The 16,670-nt window shown below is 46.7% G+C and overlaps 1 protein-coding gene across 1 annotated transcript in view; it reads left to right on the forward strand.

The window, feature by feature from the left end:
* The window catches only part of dmc1 (DNA meiotic recombinase 1), a 216,943-nt gene that overhangs the window by 30,505 nt on the left and 169,768 nt on the right, over window positions 1-16,670 (forward strand). Inside the window, exons 2-4 of the mRNA XM_087978126.1 lie at window positions 3,799-3,901; window positions 8,728-8,772; window positions 12,084-12,230. Coding sequence (XP_087834252.1) covers window positions 3,845-3,901; window positions 8,728-8,772; window positions 12,084-12,230 — 249 coding nt within the window. The 5' untranslated portion in view covers window positions 3,799-3,844. The remainder of the gene's footprint in view (window positions 1-3,798; window positions 3,902-8,727; window positions 8,773-12,083; window positions 12,231-16,670) is intronic.

The following is a 16,670-nucleotide window of genomic DNA, read 5'->3' on the forward strand; positions in this document are numbered from 1 at the left end:
GGGAGGGATTTGGGGGTTGATGACAGGGGAGTGGGAGGTGTTGGGGGTGATGAGAGTGAAAGGGGAGGCTGAGGGATTGGGAGGTGATGGGAGGGAAAGGGGGCTGAGGTGTTTGGGGGTGATGAGGGGAAGAGGTTTAGGGGGGTGATGGGAGGGGTTTGGGGGTTGTTGGGAGGGAAAGGGGAGGCTGAGCGGTTGGGGGGGTGATGGGAGGGAAAGGGGAGGGAATGGGGGGGATGATGAGAGGGCAAGGGGAGAGGGAGGGTTTGGAGGGTGATGAGAGGCAAAGGGGAGGGTGAGCGGTTGGGGAGGTGATGAGAGGGAAAGGGTAGGGTGAGCGGTTAGGGGGGTGATGAGAGGGAAAGAAGAGGGGGAGGGGTTGGAGTGGTGATGAGAGGGAAAGGGGACGGTGAGGGGTTTGGGGAGGTGATGAGAGGGATGGATTTGGGGGAGGATTAGAGGGGAGGGGGAAGGGTTTGGGTGATGAGAGGGAAAGGGGAGGGGGAGGAGTTGGGGTGATGATAGGGACGGGGAGGGGGAGGGGTTGGGGGTGATGAGAGGGACAGGGGAGGGGTGAGGGGTTGGGGGGTGATGAGAGGGAAAGGGGAGGGTGAGGGGTTGGGGAGGTGATGAGAGGGAAAGGGGAGGGTGAGGGGTTGGGGAGGTGATGAGAGGGAAAGGGGAGGGTGAGGAGTTTGGGGAGGTGATGAGTGGGAAAGGGAAGGGTGAGGGGTTTGGGGGAGGAGAGGAGTGGGAAAGGGCAGGGTGAGGGGTTTGGGGGTGATGAGAGAGGAGGGGGAGGCTTTGGGGGGTGATGAGAGGGAAAGGGAAGGGTGAGGGGTTGGGGAGGTGATGAGAGGGAAAGGGGAGGGTGAGGGGTTTGGGGAGGTGATGAGGGGGAGGGGTTTGGGGGTGATGAGGGGGAGGGGTTTGGGGGTGAGAGAGAGGGGAGGGGGAAGGGTTTGTTTGGGTGATGATAGGGAAAGGGGAGGGGGAGGGGTTGGGGGTGATGATAGGGACAGGGGAGGAGTTGGGTGATGAGAGGGACAGGGGAGTGGTTGGGGGGTGATGAGAGGGAAAGGGGAGGGGTTGGGGGGTGATGAGAGGGACAGGGGAGGGGGAGGGGTTGGGGGTGATGAGAGGGACAGGGGAGGGGGAGGAGTTGGGGGGTGATGAGAGGGGGAAGGGCTGGGGGGTGATGAGAGGGACAGGGGAGGTGGAGGGGTTGGGGGGTGATGAGAGGGACAGGGGAGGGGTTGGGGGTGATGAGAGGGACAGGGGAGGGGGAGGGGTTGGGGGGTGATGAGAGGGACAGGGGAAGGGGAGTGGTTGGGGGGTGATGAGAGGGACAGGGGAAGGGGAGGGGTTTGGGGGTGATGAGAGGGACGGGGAAGGGGAGGGGTTTGGGGGTGATGAGAGGGACGGGGGAGGGGTTTGGGGGTGATGGGAGGGGGAGGGATTTGGGGGTGATGAGAGGGACAGGGGGGGGAGAGGGGTTGGGGGGTGATGAGAGGGACATGGGGGGGGGTAGGGGGTGATGAGAGGAAAAGGGGGGAGGCGCTGGGGGGTGATGAGAGGGACAGGGGAGAGGGGGTTGGGGGGGGATGTGCGGGACGGGAGGGGGAGGGGTTGGGGGCTGATGAGAGGGGGAGGGGTTGGGGGGTGATGAGAGGGACAGGGGAGGGGCTGGTGGTGATGAGAGGGAAAGGGGAGGGGATGGGTTGGAGGGGTTGGGGGTGATGAGCGGGAAAGGAGAGGGTGAGGGGTGAGGTGAGGGGTTGGGGAGTGAGGAGAGGGTGAGGGGTTGGGGGTTGATGGGAGGGGAGAGGGTGATGAGAGGGGAGGGTTTGAGGGTGATGACAGGAGAGGGGGAGGGTTTGAGGGTGGAGGGTTTGGGGGTGATGAGCACGAAAGGGGAGGGGTAGGGGTTGATGAGAGGGGAGGGGGTGATGAGAGGGGAGGGAGAGATGAGAGGGGAGGGGCAGAGGGGAGTGGGGGTGATGAGTGAGGAGGGGGAGGGGAGGGGGTGATGAGTGGGAAGGGTGAGAGGGGATGAGGGTGGGGAAGGGGAGGGGGGTGGTGAGTGGGGAGGAGGAGAGGGGAGGGGGGTGGTGAGTGGGGAGGGGTAGGGGGAGGGGGGTGGTGAGTGGGGAGGGGTAGGGGGAGGGGGGTGGTGAGTGGGGAGGGGTAGGGGGAGGGGGGTGGTGAGTGGGGAGGGGTAGGGGGAGGGGGGTGGTGAGTGGGGAGGGGTAGGGGGAGGGGGGTGGTGAGTGGGGAGGGGTAGGGGGGTGGTGAGTGGGGAGGGGGTGGGGGGTGGTGAGTGGGGAGGGGGAGGGGGGTGGTGAGTGGGGAGGGGGAGGGGGGTGGTGAGTGGGGAGAGGGGAGGGGGAGGGGGGTGGTGAGTGGGGAGGGGGGAGGGGGGTGATGAGTGGGGAGAGGGGAGGGGGGAGGGGGGTGATGAGTGGGGAGAGGGGAGGGGGGAGGGGGGTGATGAGTGGGGAGAGGGGAGGGGGGAGGGGGGTGATGAGTGGGGAGAGGGGAGGGGGTGGTGAGTGGGGAGGGGGAGTAGGGAGGGGGGTGGTGAGTGGGGAGAGGGGAGGGGGGTGGTGAGTGGGGAGGGGGAGTGGGGAGGGGGGTGGTGAGTGGGGAGAGGGGAGGGGGGTGGTGAGTGGGGAGAGGGGAGGGGGGTAGTGAGTGGGGAGGGGGAGAGGGGAGGGGGGTAGTGAGTGGGGAGGGGGAGAGGGGAGGGGTGTGGTGAGTGGGGAGGGGGAGAGGGGAGGGGTGTGGTGAGTGGGGAGGGGGAGAGGGGAGGGGGGTGATGAGTGTGGTGGGGAGGGGGGTGATGAGTGGGGCGGGGGGTGATGAGTGGGGAGGGGGAGAGTGGAGGGGGTGATGAGTGGGGAGGGGGTGTGATGAGTGGGGAGGGGGTGATGAAAGGAGAGGGGGTGATGAGAGGGGGAGGGGTTTGGGTGGTGATGAGAGTGTAAAGGCAGTGGGTGCAGAGAGGGACTGGGCTTGATGGAAATGGGGTGAGTGTGAGAAATGGGCAAGCGAGGGTGACAAGGGGTAGAAAGAGGGATGAGAGGGTGGGGGATGGATGGGTAGTGAAGGGAGGTATGAGTAAAATGGTAGGTAGAGGGAAAATGGAGTAGGGAGGGAAAGGTGGGTGAGAGGGATGAGAGAAGGGGGTGAGAGGGTAGAGGAGCTTTTGAGAGGGAAGTGAAGGGAGGTAGAGCGAAATGAGGCTGCAAAAGGTCAGGAGTGGGAAGATGGGGGCATGAGTGCAGAAGGAGCAGGATGAGGTGGGGGTGTGGGAGGGCATGAAATGAGAGTTGAGAGGTAGTGGGATGAGGGGGGAGGATGTAGGATGAGGTGTGGGATGGAGAGGTGAATTGTGGGTGGGGAGGGAGCAGGATAGGTTGGGAGGGAGTGGGATGAGGGGAGGTTTGGAGGGGGAGCAGGATTGCGGGGAGGGAGTAGTTTGGGGTGAGATGGGGAGAGAGCAGGATGAGGAGGAAGACAATGGGATGAGAAGTCGGTGAGGTCAGAGCGGGATGGGGGCGTATGGTGTGGGGTACAAGTGAGATTGGGAGGGGAGCAGGATGGGATGGGTGGGGAGGGAGCGAGATGAAGGTTACATTTAGGATTACATTACACTATAGCACTGACAGAACTCTCCTTCAAAAGTACTTAATTGGCATTGAAGAGCTTTGGTGTGTCCTAGGATTATGAAATGTTCTATGGAATTGCAGGTTTGTATTTGTTCATGAAATCTTTCTTGCTCTTTTGTGCTTTTAGCAATACAACTGATTCTGATGTAAGTGCCTTGCAGTTGTTTGCAACAATGAAGGCGATGGAAGATCAGGTGGTTGAGGAGGAGGTTAACTTCCAGGATGAAGAGGTACGGTAACATTACCTGCATATCTGAGATTGTTTCCATAACAGTGTATCGTGGCTCAAACATGTGAAAGCTCTCTTTGTATTCCTGTTTGCTAAATATACTATTAACAAAAACAAAAATACAAGAGCAAAATAATGTGAATGCTGAAAGTCTGGAAATAATAATGAAGAATGCTGGAAATACTTAGAAGTCAAGAAGCATTAATGGAGAGAGAGAGACATTTCAGGTCGAAGAGACAGTAATGGATCTTAGTTTGCTGTTAATTACAAAGTTAGGTTGGAATGTGAGAGCACAAAAAGGTGATAGAAATAGGCAGCTTAAGTGAGTGGACAAAAACAGCAGATTTAAACAGACTTTCTTTGAAAAATTCCAAAACATCCTTGCAAGCAAGTTAGCTGATGCAGTTGGTTAGAGTTTAACTAATTTGGCTGGGGATTGGAATAATAGAATTATGTAGTACAGAAAATCAAGTATTAAGTTAGCAAAAGTGACACTAAATCCACACACGCCCCATTTTTCAGCACTAGAATATTATGGCATTTGAAGTTTTTAACCATGAACTTTTCAAAGGTTGTGAGGTTACACCTCTTAACTACCCTGCCAAGCACTGCATTCCAGACCCCACCACTGTCTGGTGAAAACATCTTTCCTTAGATGTCTTCTAAATCTCCTGCCTTTCACTTTAAAATTATGTTCCCTTGCTATTGACCATTCGGTTAAAAGGATCAGCTGCATTCTGTTCACCATGTCCCTTTCAATCTTATACAGCTCTATCAGGTTTCCCTCTTAACCTTCTCTACTCCAGCATTCAGGTAAATCTCCTTTGCACCTCCTCCAATGTGATCATATGCTTCATTTAGTAGGGAGACTAGAATTGCAGTGGTACTCCAGCTGTAGTCTAACCAAAGTCCTATGCAACTCCAGTATAACTTCCCTGTTTTTATAATTTATGTCTTGACTGATTTAAAGGCAAGTTGTTAATTCCTTTTTTACCTTGGCCTGCCACTTTCAGGGATTTTTGGACAAGCATTCCATCTGTCACCGATCTGACCAATATATCCTCCTGTAACCCCCCTAAAACCTTCTCTTTCACGGTTAACCACCCAGCTGATTTTTGTGCCATTCGCAAACCTACTTATCATTCCCCCTATACTCTCATCATTCCCTTTATACTCTCATCTACATTGTTTATATATATATCAAGAACAATCAGGGATCCAGCACTGATCTCTTCAGTATGCTATTGGACATTGATCTTCTGTCATACAAACAATCTTTTACCACTACCCTCTGTTTCCTGCCACTAAGCCAATTTTTGATCCAATGTGCCAAGTTACCCTGGATCCCATGTGCTTTTACCTCCTTTATCCATTTCAGATGCGGGACCTTGTCTAAAAGCTTTGATGAAGTCTATGCAAAACAAAGAACCTGAACTGTGCTACCATCATCTACACATTTGTAATATTTGAAATATTCAACCAGATTTGTTAGACATGAGCTCCTTTGACGAATCATGCTGGCTATTCCTGATCAAACATTATTTCTCTAAATAAATAACTCTTCTTCAGAATTTTCTCCAGTAGTTTACCTGTGAGACTCACTGATCTGTAATGCCTTTTTTTAAATCTTAACCACCATTCTTGAAAAGTCTGCTCTCCTCAGTAGCTGTACCTTGCTTTTGTACTGTAATTATGATTGTAAGGGTCAGTAAATTTGCATGAAAATCGGTGATGTGGTAAACAGCGAGGGGAAAAGCCTTAGACTATAGTACAGACCAGATCAAATTCCCTCAAAATATGTCAGTGAGAGCCTTAACCCTAACTTTTTCTAAAAAGGCAAATGTAAGGTGCTGTGTTCCAGGTGGAATTCAATTTGTCAAACTACTAAGCTTTAAGCAAGACACACTTTATTCTTAGACTACAGTTAAAATATAGACAAAATAAAATAAAATCGGCTTAACTGTAACTCTATCAATAAACTTAAAATAATATATGTATTATTTGCTACTGATTAGTTGTTCCATGTAGCAGCCTCTTAAACATCCTTGGCAAAAGCAAGTAGAAAGAAAACCTCAAATACAAACTCAGCAGTAAGGAGAGAGCACAAGTTTTTGCTGAGACAGAGAGAAAGCTGTGTCTTCTTCCAGAATTCCAGCCTCACCAATTAAAAGCAAAATCTACAAACCCCTAGTCTATGTGAGTTTGAATGCATTTGTTCATTCTTCTTTTGTCTAATTTAAAAAAAAACAAAGCTAGCTACACTGTTGTGTGCAGAGTTCCAGGTTTAAAACACTTGCTTTCAAGAGAACCCAGACAGAACATCTTGTCACAATAGGCTAATGTAGACAAGCTGGTAGATGGCCTGAACAGAGGAAATAGAATTTAATTCTGAAGTGATACATTTTGGGAGGAATAAATAGGGAAGGAGCACACATTAAATGGTAAGATCATAGAACGTACAGAGGATGAAAGAGACCTTGGTGCATCATGCCCATAGATTCTTAAATGTAGCAGGTCAGATGGAATCAGGTAGTTAAGAAGACATACGGGATACATAACTTTATTAGTGAAGGTATTGAAGACTAGAGGAGAAAGTGAGGTCTGCAGATGCTGGAGATCAGAGCTGAAAATGTGTTGCTGGAAAAGCGCAGCAGGTCAGGCAGCATCTAGGGAACAGGAGAATCGACGTTTCGGGTATTAGCCCTTCTTCAGGAATGAGGAAAGTTGGTCCAGCAGGCTAAGATAAAAGATAGGGAGGAGGGACTTGGGGGAGGGGCATCGGAAATGTGATAGGTGGAAAGAGGTCAAGGTGAGGGTGATAGGTCAGACTGGGGTGGGGGCGGAGAGGTCGGGAAGAAGATTGCAGGTTAGGAAGGCGGTGCTTAATTTGATGGATTTGACTGAGACAGGCTGGGGGGAGGGAAAATGAGGAAACTGGTGAAATCCGAGTTCATCCCTTGTGGTTGGAGGGTTCCTAGCCGGAAGATGAGGCGTTCTTCCTCCAACCGTCGTTTCGCTGTGGTCTGACGATGGAGGAGTCCAAAGACCTGCATATCCTTGGTGGAGTGGGAGGGGGAATTGAAATGTTGAGCTACAGGGTGGTTGGGTTGGTTGGTCCGGGTGTCCCAGAGGTGTTCTCTGAAACGCTCCGCAAGTAGGCGGCCTGTCACCCCAACATAGAGGAGGCCACATCGGGTGCAAAGGATGCAATAGATGATATGTGTGGAGGTACAGGTGAATCTGTGGCGGATATGGAAGTTTCCTTTGGGGCCTTGGAGGGAGGTGAGGGGGGAGGTGTGAGCGCAAGTCTTGCACCGTCTGCGGTTGCAGGGAAGGTGCCGGGAGTGGAGGTTGGGTTGGTGGGGGGTGTGGATCTGACGAGGGAGTCACGGAGGAGTGGTCTTTACGGAATGCTGATAGGGGAGGGGAGGGAAATATATCCTTGGTGGTGGGGTCCGTTTGGAGGTGGCGGAAATGACGGCGGATGATGCGCTGTACATGGAGGTTAGTGGGGTGGTAGGTGAGGACCAGTGGGGTTCTGTCCTGGTGGCGGTTGGAGGGGCGGGGTTCAAGGGCGGAGGAGCGGGAAGTGGAAGAGATGCGGTGGAGGGCATCGTCGACCACATCGGGGGGGAAATTGCGGTCCTTGAAGAAGGAGGCCATCTGGGATGTGCGTTTTTGGAACTGGTCCTCCTGGGAGCAGATGCGGCGGAGTCGAAGGAATTGGGAGAATGGGATGGCGTTTTTACAGGGGGCAGGATGGGAGGAGGTGTAGTCCAGGTAGCTGTGGGAGTCGGTTGGTTTGTAGAGCGAGTCTGTTTGAGAATGTGGCTGAAGAGCCTCTGTGCAGAGGAGATGACCTGGGGGGGTGCAGTGAGAGAGGGACTCACTGAAACCTTTGTAGAGGGAGAAAGAGAGCTTCTTCAATGAAGGCATCCTTGTAAGAGGATTCGCAGTAGGTTGAAATCTTTGAGGAGAAAGTGAGGCTACAAACCAACCGACTCCCACAGCTACCTGGACTACACCTCCTGATGGGCTCCCAGTGAGTTCTATAAGGAATTTATAAATATGTTGTCAGGGCCGATGCTTAGTGTGTTTAAAGACTCAAGCATTAAGGCTAGAAACTGTATTGGTGAGGACTGCGGCAAGAGGATCATTATACAAAACCTCCATCCACCTGATGAAGGTCATTCCCAGGCCAAATTGCTTCAAATTATGAAAAAGATATGGCCACTCGACCCCATCAAATGCCTTATCCGCATCTGAAGTGATCACCAATTCCTGTACCGATCGCTGTTGACATACTTGGATCATCTCCTGGCATCATCCATTGATCTGCAACCTCTTATGAACCCCGTCTGGTGACCTTAATGATGGAGGGCTGTACAGTTTCTAGCCTTAATGCTTGAGTCTTAGGATTTTGAAGCGAACATTCAAAAATGAAATGGGCCTATAGGAAGCACAGTCCTCCAGGGCCTTCCCTTTTTTAAGAATGATAGAGATGTTGGGAGGAGGCCTTGACTATGTGAGTCATTAAACACACTAAGCATTGGCCCTGACAACATATTTATAAATTCCTTATAGAACTCACTGGGGAGCTCATCAGGACCCGGCACCTTGCCATTCTGACAAACTTTCAAGTTAAGTTTTGGGAAGAGTACCTGGACATAGAAGCTGTAATTTTCAAAAGCAACATAACGGTATTAGCAGACCCATAATCCATACAAATCAGAACATTATCCCCTAATTGATTACAATAACAACTTGAGTTCAGTGCAATTCGATAACAATATTAATTTCACCAGTTCCATTTTTGTTTTCTTCTAGGAGTCTTTCTTCCAGGACATTGACCTCTTACAGAAACATGGCATTGTAAGTACAGTAAACTGACACCATATTTGAATTTGAATCCAGATTGTACTCCTCTTTTCTATTTAGTGACTTAGCTTCCTCATTGAATCACAGTTAATGTAGCATTTTTTTGGAAAAAGTTTCATATACCCCAAGCAATATGAATAATTTCAGGGATATTTCAAAATGACATTATCCTTAAAAGCTGAAATTGCTGTAGCCCAAACAGCAATCAAAGATCTTTTGTAAGTGTTGACTTTGTTTCTTTCAAAGGTGAAGTGGAAAATTAAAGATTCTGATTATGCTTTCAAGAGACATTCTAGTATTGAATTCCTCTGCTTTCTTTTTCATCTTGCTTTTTTCAGCTATGTTGTCATGAGAGAGAATGGGCAATCTGTTCCCAAGTAATGAAGGAGCATTCTGTATTGGTGACTATATGGTGTATAAATGCAGCCTGAAATGGAAATCAATCTGTTATCTCTTCCATTGCATTATATTCCCTCGTGAGGTAACATACTGCAGATTGCCAGCTATTCCTCCAATCATGGCTGAAATGAGGGAGTTTCATCAAATGAAAACAATTAGAATGCAAGATTGATTAATTCTGTAATCTCTCGTGTAATGGAAGCTGTAGTGATTGTATCAAGGTCAGCCAGGTGGATATCTAAGTATATGAGTACCCTGATCGAGGCTATTAACCTGGTCCAACCACGGAGCCCTGCCTGACAGATATAAGCAGAAATATCAGGATTTGAGGTTCCTCATTTCCCTGAAAACTGGTTGAACGGTTTGGGGCCTGGCTTTGCTGCTCCTCTTCCTTATAAAATTGCTGTTTCTCTGTACACAGCTGTTAATGTTAATTGTCTTGTAAACTCTGAATTGTTTAATAAAATTTAAAAAAAAAAGCAGGAATGTCAGAGTTTCTCTTTACTCTGAGAACTAGCTCAAGGGAAGCCAAACCAGTGTGAAGTTCTATGATTTAGACTTTGTTGTCAAGTCCAGGAGTATAGTGGAAAGTGTACAGTGTCACCATATATGGCGCCATTGGTACATGTAAATAGAGGATGACTTGGTGACAAGATACTGGCCTCTCTGAAGTTATTCCAGAAGGTTGTTGACAAGGCCAGCCCATTGCCTTTGAAAAGATTATGGTAGCTTTCTATTTGAACCGCTGTAGTCCACCTGATGTACGTATACTTACCAACAGGAAAGGAAGAGTAATATTTTTCCAAGTTAGTGTTGTGTGCTTTGGAGAGAACTTTCAGGTGATGGTGTTCCCATGTGCCTGCTACCCTTGTCTTTCTAGATAGTGGTGGTGGCAAGGTTTGAAGGAAACTTGTTGAGTTGTTGTATTGATAGACACACTGTTGCAACTGTGCTTTATTGGTGGAAAGAATGATTGTTTAAGGTGGTGGATGTTGTATTAATCAAGCACATGACATTGTCTTTGATATATTGGGAAATTAGAGTATTACTGGAGGCAGGCTCGTAATGCTAAAGGAAAATATTACAGATTGTGTCTTACAGATAGAGGAAAGGCTTTAGGGAACTGGGTTTCTCACTGCAGAACCATGCTCTTATAGCCACACTAATCATGTGGCTGGACCAGTTAAATTTCTGGCCAGTTTGAACCCCAAGATATTGATGGTGGTGATTCACCACTTATTGTCATTGTGTCTCCAAGGAAGAGGAGAGGTCCAGGTGATGTGAGCATGGTGCGCTTTAAGATACGAGCAGTTGAAAATGCAACAAAATGCTACAATTGTCATCCGACACTTCTGACCTTGCATTTGAGGGACTCTGGCTGAGATGATTGATCTCCAAGAGTCAAAACCAACTTTTTGTGTGCTAGGTATGACTAGGTAGTCGTGTTCTTTTCCTGATTTGCATTGACCCCACTTTTGCTGAGGCTCTTTGATACCATACTCGGTCAAATGTGGCACATCAAAAAGTAGTCACTCTTGCCCCATCTCCAGAATAATGCCTATCTTATGAGCAAACACTAAACAGGTTGGGACTCTATTCATGACAGGTGTCCCATTGAAATGTATAAAATTTCTAAGGGCCTTGCCAGGGTAAACGCTGAGAGAATGTTTTCCCTCATGGAAGAGTTGAGGACTGGAGGGCATTATTTTAGAATAAAGGGATCCCAGTTTACGACTGATATGAAGAAGAATTTCTTCCCTCAAGAGGATTAAGAGTCTTTGGAATTCTTTGATACAGACTGCTGTGGAGGCAGAGTCCTTGTGTATATTTAAGACTGAGATAGATTTTGATCAGTAAGGGAATCAAGGGTTACAGGGAAAACACACGGAAGTGGATTTAAGGAATGTCAGATCAGCTATGATCCTTAGAATGGTGTAGTAGGCTGAAAGGGCTGAGGGCCAATGCCCATTCCTATTTCTTATGGTCGAAGGTTCAGCTTTTCTGTCCGTGTTCAGACTGAAGCTATAATGAGATCTGGATCCATATGCTATAGTGGAATCCAAACTGAGCACTGTGAGCAGGTTATTGCTATTTAAAGGCAGGTTATTAGTGTTTAAATAGAAACAAAGTTAACATTTCTAGGCCGATATGATTGAATCCCATTTAATGATTCTATGAGTTGAACAGGCTGTTGAATTAGGAGGTATAAGTTCAGCCTGGGATCATAGCTAGGGAGGAAAATTGGAATCCGTGAATGAGGATGTGAAGTATATGGCAGGAGCCAAAGATGAAATTGCAGTCCATCCAAACTAAATATTAACCAAGGCGGCTGGAAGAATCGAGATCATGAAAGGGTTGAAATAGGTTGCGGTGATGTAACTCTAGATTGAATTTGACCCCACATTTGCAGATGCTGATGCAAAGAAACATTGCATGAGGGAAAAAAAAATCAGGTGAAGCACGATTCTTTGCTGAGCTCGAGATACTTGTGCCTGGTTGAGAAAAGGAGTCTGCTCCTTGGATGCTGCCTCACCAGCTGTGCTCTTCCAACATCACACTCTTCGACTCTGATCTCCAGCATCTGCAGTCTTCACTTTCTCCTGGTCAAGAAGAGGAGCCAAATGAGGGCAGTCCTACACAGCTGAGATTTTGCAGAATGATGATGTGGTTGTCCATGCCAAAAGTTGCATGGAGGTGGTTATGATATTCAATTGTCTCAGAAAGTGACCACACAGAAATTGCATGAATTGAGAATCCGGACTATTCACTCATATTGCGTGAACGTGTTTGTTTCCTGTGCTTCAAATTTAGCCTCATGTGTCTTTAGGTTGTGTTGTCTTTTGTACAGAATGATGTTCTTTCTTCTTAGATAATGATTCAGAAACCTAACAGTACCTTTCTTATAGAATGCAGCTGATATTAAGAAAATGAAAACTGTTGGAATCTGCACAGTGAAGGGGATTCAGATGACAACACGAAGGGCACTTTGCAACATCAAGGGACTTTCTGAGGCCAAGGTGGACAAAATCAAGGAAGCAGCGAACAAGCTCATAGTAAGGATAATTTAGTGATGTAAATAAATTCTGACTGTTCAAACCTGATAGAGTCCCAGTTTAGGCATAATTCAGGTCCAACTGCTCTATGTCAGTGTTCATGCTGCTCAAACTCCTTTTCATCTAACCCTATCAGAGTATCCTTCTGTTCCATTCTCCTTCATAGTCAGAAGTCTCAGGACACCAGATTATAGTCCAACAGGTTTCCTTCACCTGACAAAGGAGCAGTGCTCTGAAAGCATATGATTTGAAACAAACCTGTTGGACTATTACCTGGTGTTGTGTGACTTCTGAGTTTGTCCACCCCAGTCCAACACTCCACACCATGGCTACCATGTTCCCTCAGGTTCTTTCTTTTAAATATTTTTATGCAATTCGCCTCACTTATTTTCTGTGATAGTGAGTTCAACATTCTAACCACTCTAGTAAAGATGATCATCCTAAATTCTGTATTGGATTGTTTAGTGAATATTTGTTTATTCTTAGCCCCTAGAGCTGATCTCACGTATAAGTGGAAACATCTCTCTGTCTACTCTATCAAATCTTTTCCTCATCCAAAAAGGGGGGGGGGGGGGGTGGCATGGATTCAAATGCCATCATGGTAGCTGGTAGGATTTAAAATAATAAACCTTGAATGTGAAGTTTTTCAGTACAGTAAGACCTCACTTAACTCACCCTGTTTAAAGTGATTTTGGGCCATTTCCTTGAATTCAGCCCAACACCCACCAGCCTTGCCTCTCCCCTGCCATTATATCTATGTTAAAGACTTCAGTCAAAATTTGTAGATGGTTCAAAATTTGGAAGAATTGTAGACCACAAGAAAGGTAATGTCGAACCTCCAAAAGGCATGGAAATTGGTGGTGTGGGCGGAGAGATTGCAGATGAACTTTATTGCAGAAAATGTGAGGTAATTTACTTTTATGGGAGGATCAAAGGAAGACAGTATAAAATAAAGGACATAATTCTAAAGTGAAGCAGGAGCAAAGCGACCTGTGTATAATCCATTAAAGGTGACTGGACGGGTTGGGGGCATGGTTCATAGGATCCCTACAGTGCGGAAACAAGCCCTTCAGCTCAACAAGTCCACACTGACCCTCTGAAGAGTAACCCATCCTGACCCATTCCCCATTAATGTACATTTACCCCTGACTAACACACCCCTGAACACTATGAGCAATTTAGCACGGCCAATTCACCTAAACTGCGCATCCTTGAATTGTGGGAGGAAACTAGAGCATCGGAGGAAACCTACGCAGACTCTGGGAGAATGTGCAAACTCAATATAGACAGTCACCAGAGGCTGGAATCGAACCTGGGTCCCTGGTGCTGTGAGACAGCAGTGCTAACCACTGAGCCACCGTGCTGCCGCGGTTAAGAGTGTGCTGTATTCTCAGCTTTATTTAGACGGATATAAAATACAACAACAAGGAATATACATTATTTTTTGTAATATACACTACCTTGGCTTCACTGGATCCAGCTCTGTGAGCTGTACCTTTGGGAGAATGTGAAGGTATTTGTGAGAGCACATGAAAAATTCACAAGAATAGATTCAGAATTAAAGAATTTTAGTTATGAAGCTAAATTGGAGAATCTGGATTTATTTTCCTTGGAAAAGACGAAGTTGAGAGGAAATATATATAGGTATTCAAAATCCTGAGTGGTCTGAGAGAGTAAATGGAGAAGAGATATTCTCAACTCATAAAAGGATTGACAATGAGAGCGCACAGATTTTAAAAGTACTTTGCAAAAGAAGTGAAAGTGATGACAGTTTCACCAGTAGATGGGTTGTGGTAGAGGTGAAGTTGGGCATCCATGATGCCATGAATATATGCTCATAGATAAATTAATTTTCAGGTCAAAAATGACCCCAGTATTATGTACAGTTTGGTTCAGCCATAGACCATTGGCAAGGAGAGTGATGGAGTTGATGGCTTGCGAGCAGAATTTACATTATGGACAGAAGACTATGGCTTCAGTCTTCTGTTCATTCAGTATTGGATATTGGACAACCACTAACTATTTAAAGATGGTGGAGGGGTTGAGTGAGAAGTTGGTGTCTGGGTGTAGTCCCTGTACATATGAAAACTGATGTTTTTGGATGATGATGCTAGTGGACAACATATAGATGTGAAAAAGGAGTTGGTCAAAGTTAGCTCCTTGGGAACACTGGAGGCAACAGTATGAGTGGGATGAGAAGCCATTGCTGATCATCCTTTGGCTACAATTAAACAAGAATGAAACCAGGAGAATGGAATCCCACCCATCTGGATAACAGTAGAAATGGTTTGGGAAAGGAAGTTGTCACTCATATCCAAACTGCAGGCAGGTTGAAAACAACGAGGAGGCATAGTTTACCTTTATAGTCCAACAGGTTTAATTGGAAGCACTAGCTTTCAGAGCGCTGCTCCTTCATCAGGTGGTTGTGGTGTACACAACTGTAAGACACAGAATTTATAGCAAAAGTTTACAGTGTGATGTAACTGAAATTATACATTGAAAAATACTTTGATTGTTTGTTAAGTCTCTCATCTGTTAGAACGACCATGATAGTTTCACTTCTTTCATATGTAAATCACAAAACTTGTTTTCAAAGTTACATTCTCAGGTTAACTGTAACGATTGGTGTCAGGCCAGATAAGATGTTGAAGGTATTAGCCCCCTGTGTTCTGTTGTCTGTGCCATAATGTTTAGAGTGACTCTAATCTTAAAAAAATGAGTTAACAGAGTCTTACATGAATTCATGCAGTTTTTGAGCAAAGTACAATATAACTCTGCAAGTACAAATTCACCTCATAAGCGTATATGTGCATTGTGTGTGTGTGTGAGAAAAGGGATCTAAGTCTGTGAGAGGGTGCATGTGAGAGTTTGGGAGTGTGTGTGTCTGTAGGAGTGTACAAAATTATAAATCACACAACACCAGGTTATAGTCCAACAGGTTTAATTGGAAGCACTAGCTTTCAGAGGACTGCTCCTTCATCAGGTGGTTGTGGAGGACACAATTGTAAGGCACAGAAAACCAAAATAATACATTGAAAAATACCTTGATTGTTTGTTAAGTTTCTCATCTATTAGAATGACCATGATAGTTTCACTTCTTTCATATGTAAATCTCAAAACATTTTTTAAAAGTTACATTCTCAGGTTAACTGTGACAATTGGTGTTAGCCAGATAATATGTTGAAGGTATTAGCCCCCTGTGTTCTCTGTCTGTGCCATAATGTTTAGACGGATTCTAATCTGAAAAAGTGAGTTAAAAAAGTCTTACATGTATTCATGCAGTTTTTGTGCAAGTACAAATTCACCCCACAAATGTATATGTGCGTGTATATGAGTGTAAAATGGTCTAAGTCTGTGAGAGGGTGCGTGTGGGAGTATCTGTGTCTGTAGGAGTGTGAGTGAGTGTCTGTGTGTGTGTATAGTGCAATGGTGGTCACATGTAGTGTGACATGAACCCAAGGTCCAGGACATTTGACCTCGGACCGTCGGGTGACCATCCTCCAAGGCGGACTTCAGGACAGGCAGCAGTGAAAAGTGGCTGAGCAGAGACTGATAGCTAAGTTCGGTACCCATAGGGAGGGCCTGAACCAGGACCTTGAGTTTATGTCACACTATAAGTGACCACCATTGCACAATACACACACACACAGACACTTGTACGCGCGCATACGCGCACACACACGCACGCAATCCTATACACAGACACTCACACACACTCCTACAGACACAAACTCCCAACTCACACATGCACCCTCTCACAGACTTAGACACTTTACACTCACACACACATATACACTCTCTTTCACAAGCACTCACAGTAATTTAATAGGAATAGTATTCAGAGAGCAAACGGTTCGGTGTCTTGGACAACACGACTTGGTGTGGGCTTGGAGGGAGATGAGGGATAGTGTGAGCTCAAACAGCAGGGACCTCTGACATAGTTTGAGGCAGTGTACTAGGAAGTAGCAGGGCAGATTTTGAGTGGTCTTAATCTTGATAACAAAGAAATTGATGTGCTCTTTCACCTTACTGTTGCAGTCAAGAAGACATTGAAAGGTTTAAGAAGTCTGTTTGCAGTAAAGAAGCCAGGGGTTACATTTGCACTACAGAATGATTGTAGAACAGTGAAGGTTTTCAAATAAAATGCAGGACTACCACATGCTTTACATGGTCCACCAGCTCTGGCAGTAAATGACTAAAAATCTTCCATAGATGCAGTGGAGCTACCAGAGGACTGAAAAGGGGCAAATGTAACAACCTTGTTCAAGAAAGGGTATAACTCCTTACTGACCAGTGATCGTAATTCTATCTGTTTTAAATAGTTACGGAAAAGGAGAAGCCTGAAATGAAAGTTAAAGTTTAAACTAGAGTGAGGCCAACTTTGGTATTAGACAGGATCTTTCAAAAGTTGAAGGGTCATCTGACATGTGGGAGGCTTTC

This window comes from Chiloscyllium plagiosum, unplaced genomic scaffold, assembly GCF_037043375.1.
Source record: "Chiloscyllium plagiosum isolate Xiang-an unplaced genomic scaffold, Cpla_swu_hap1 HiC_scaffold_33, whole genome shotgun sequence".
Lineage (NCBI taxonomy): Eukaryota > Metazoa > Chordata > Chondrichthyes > Orectolobiformes > Hemiscylliidae > Chiloscyllium > Chiloscyllium plagiosum.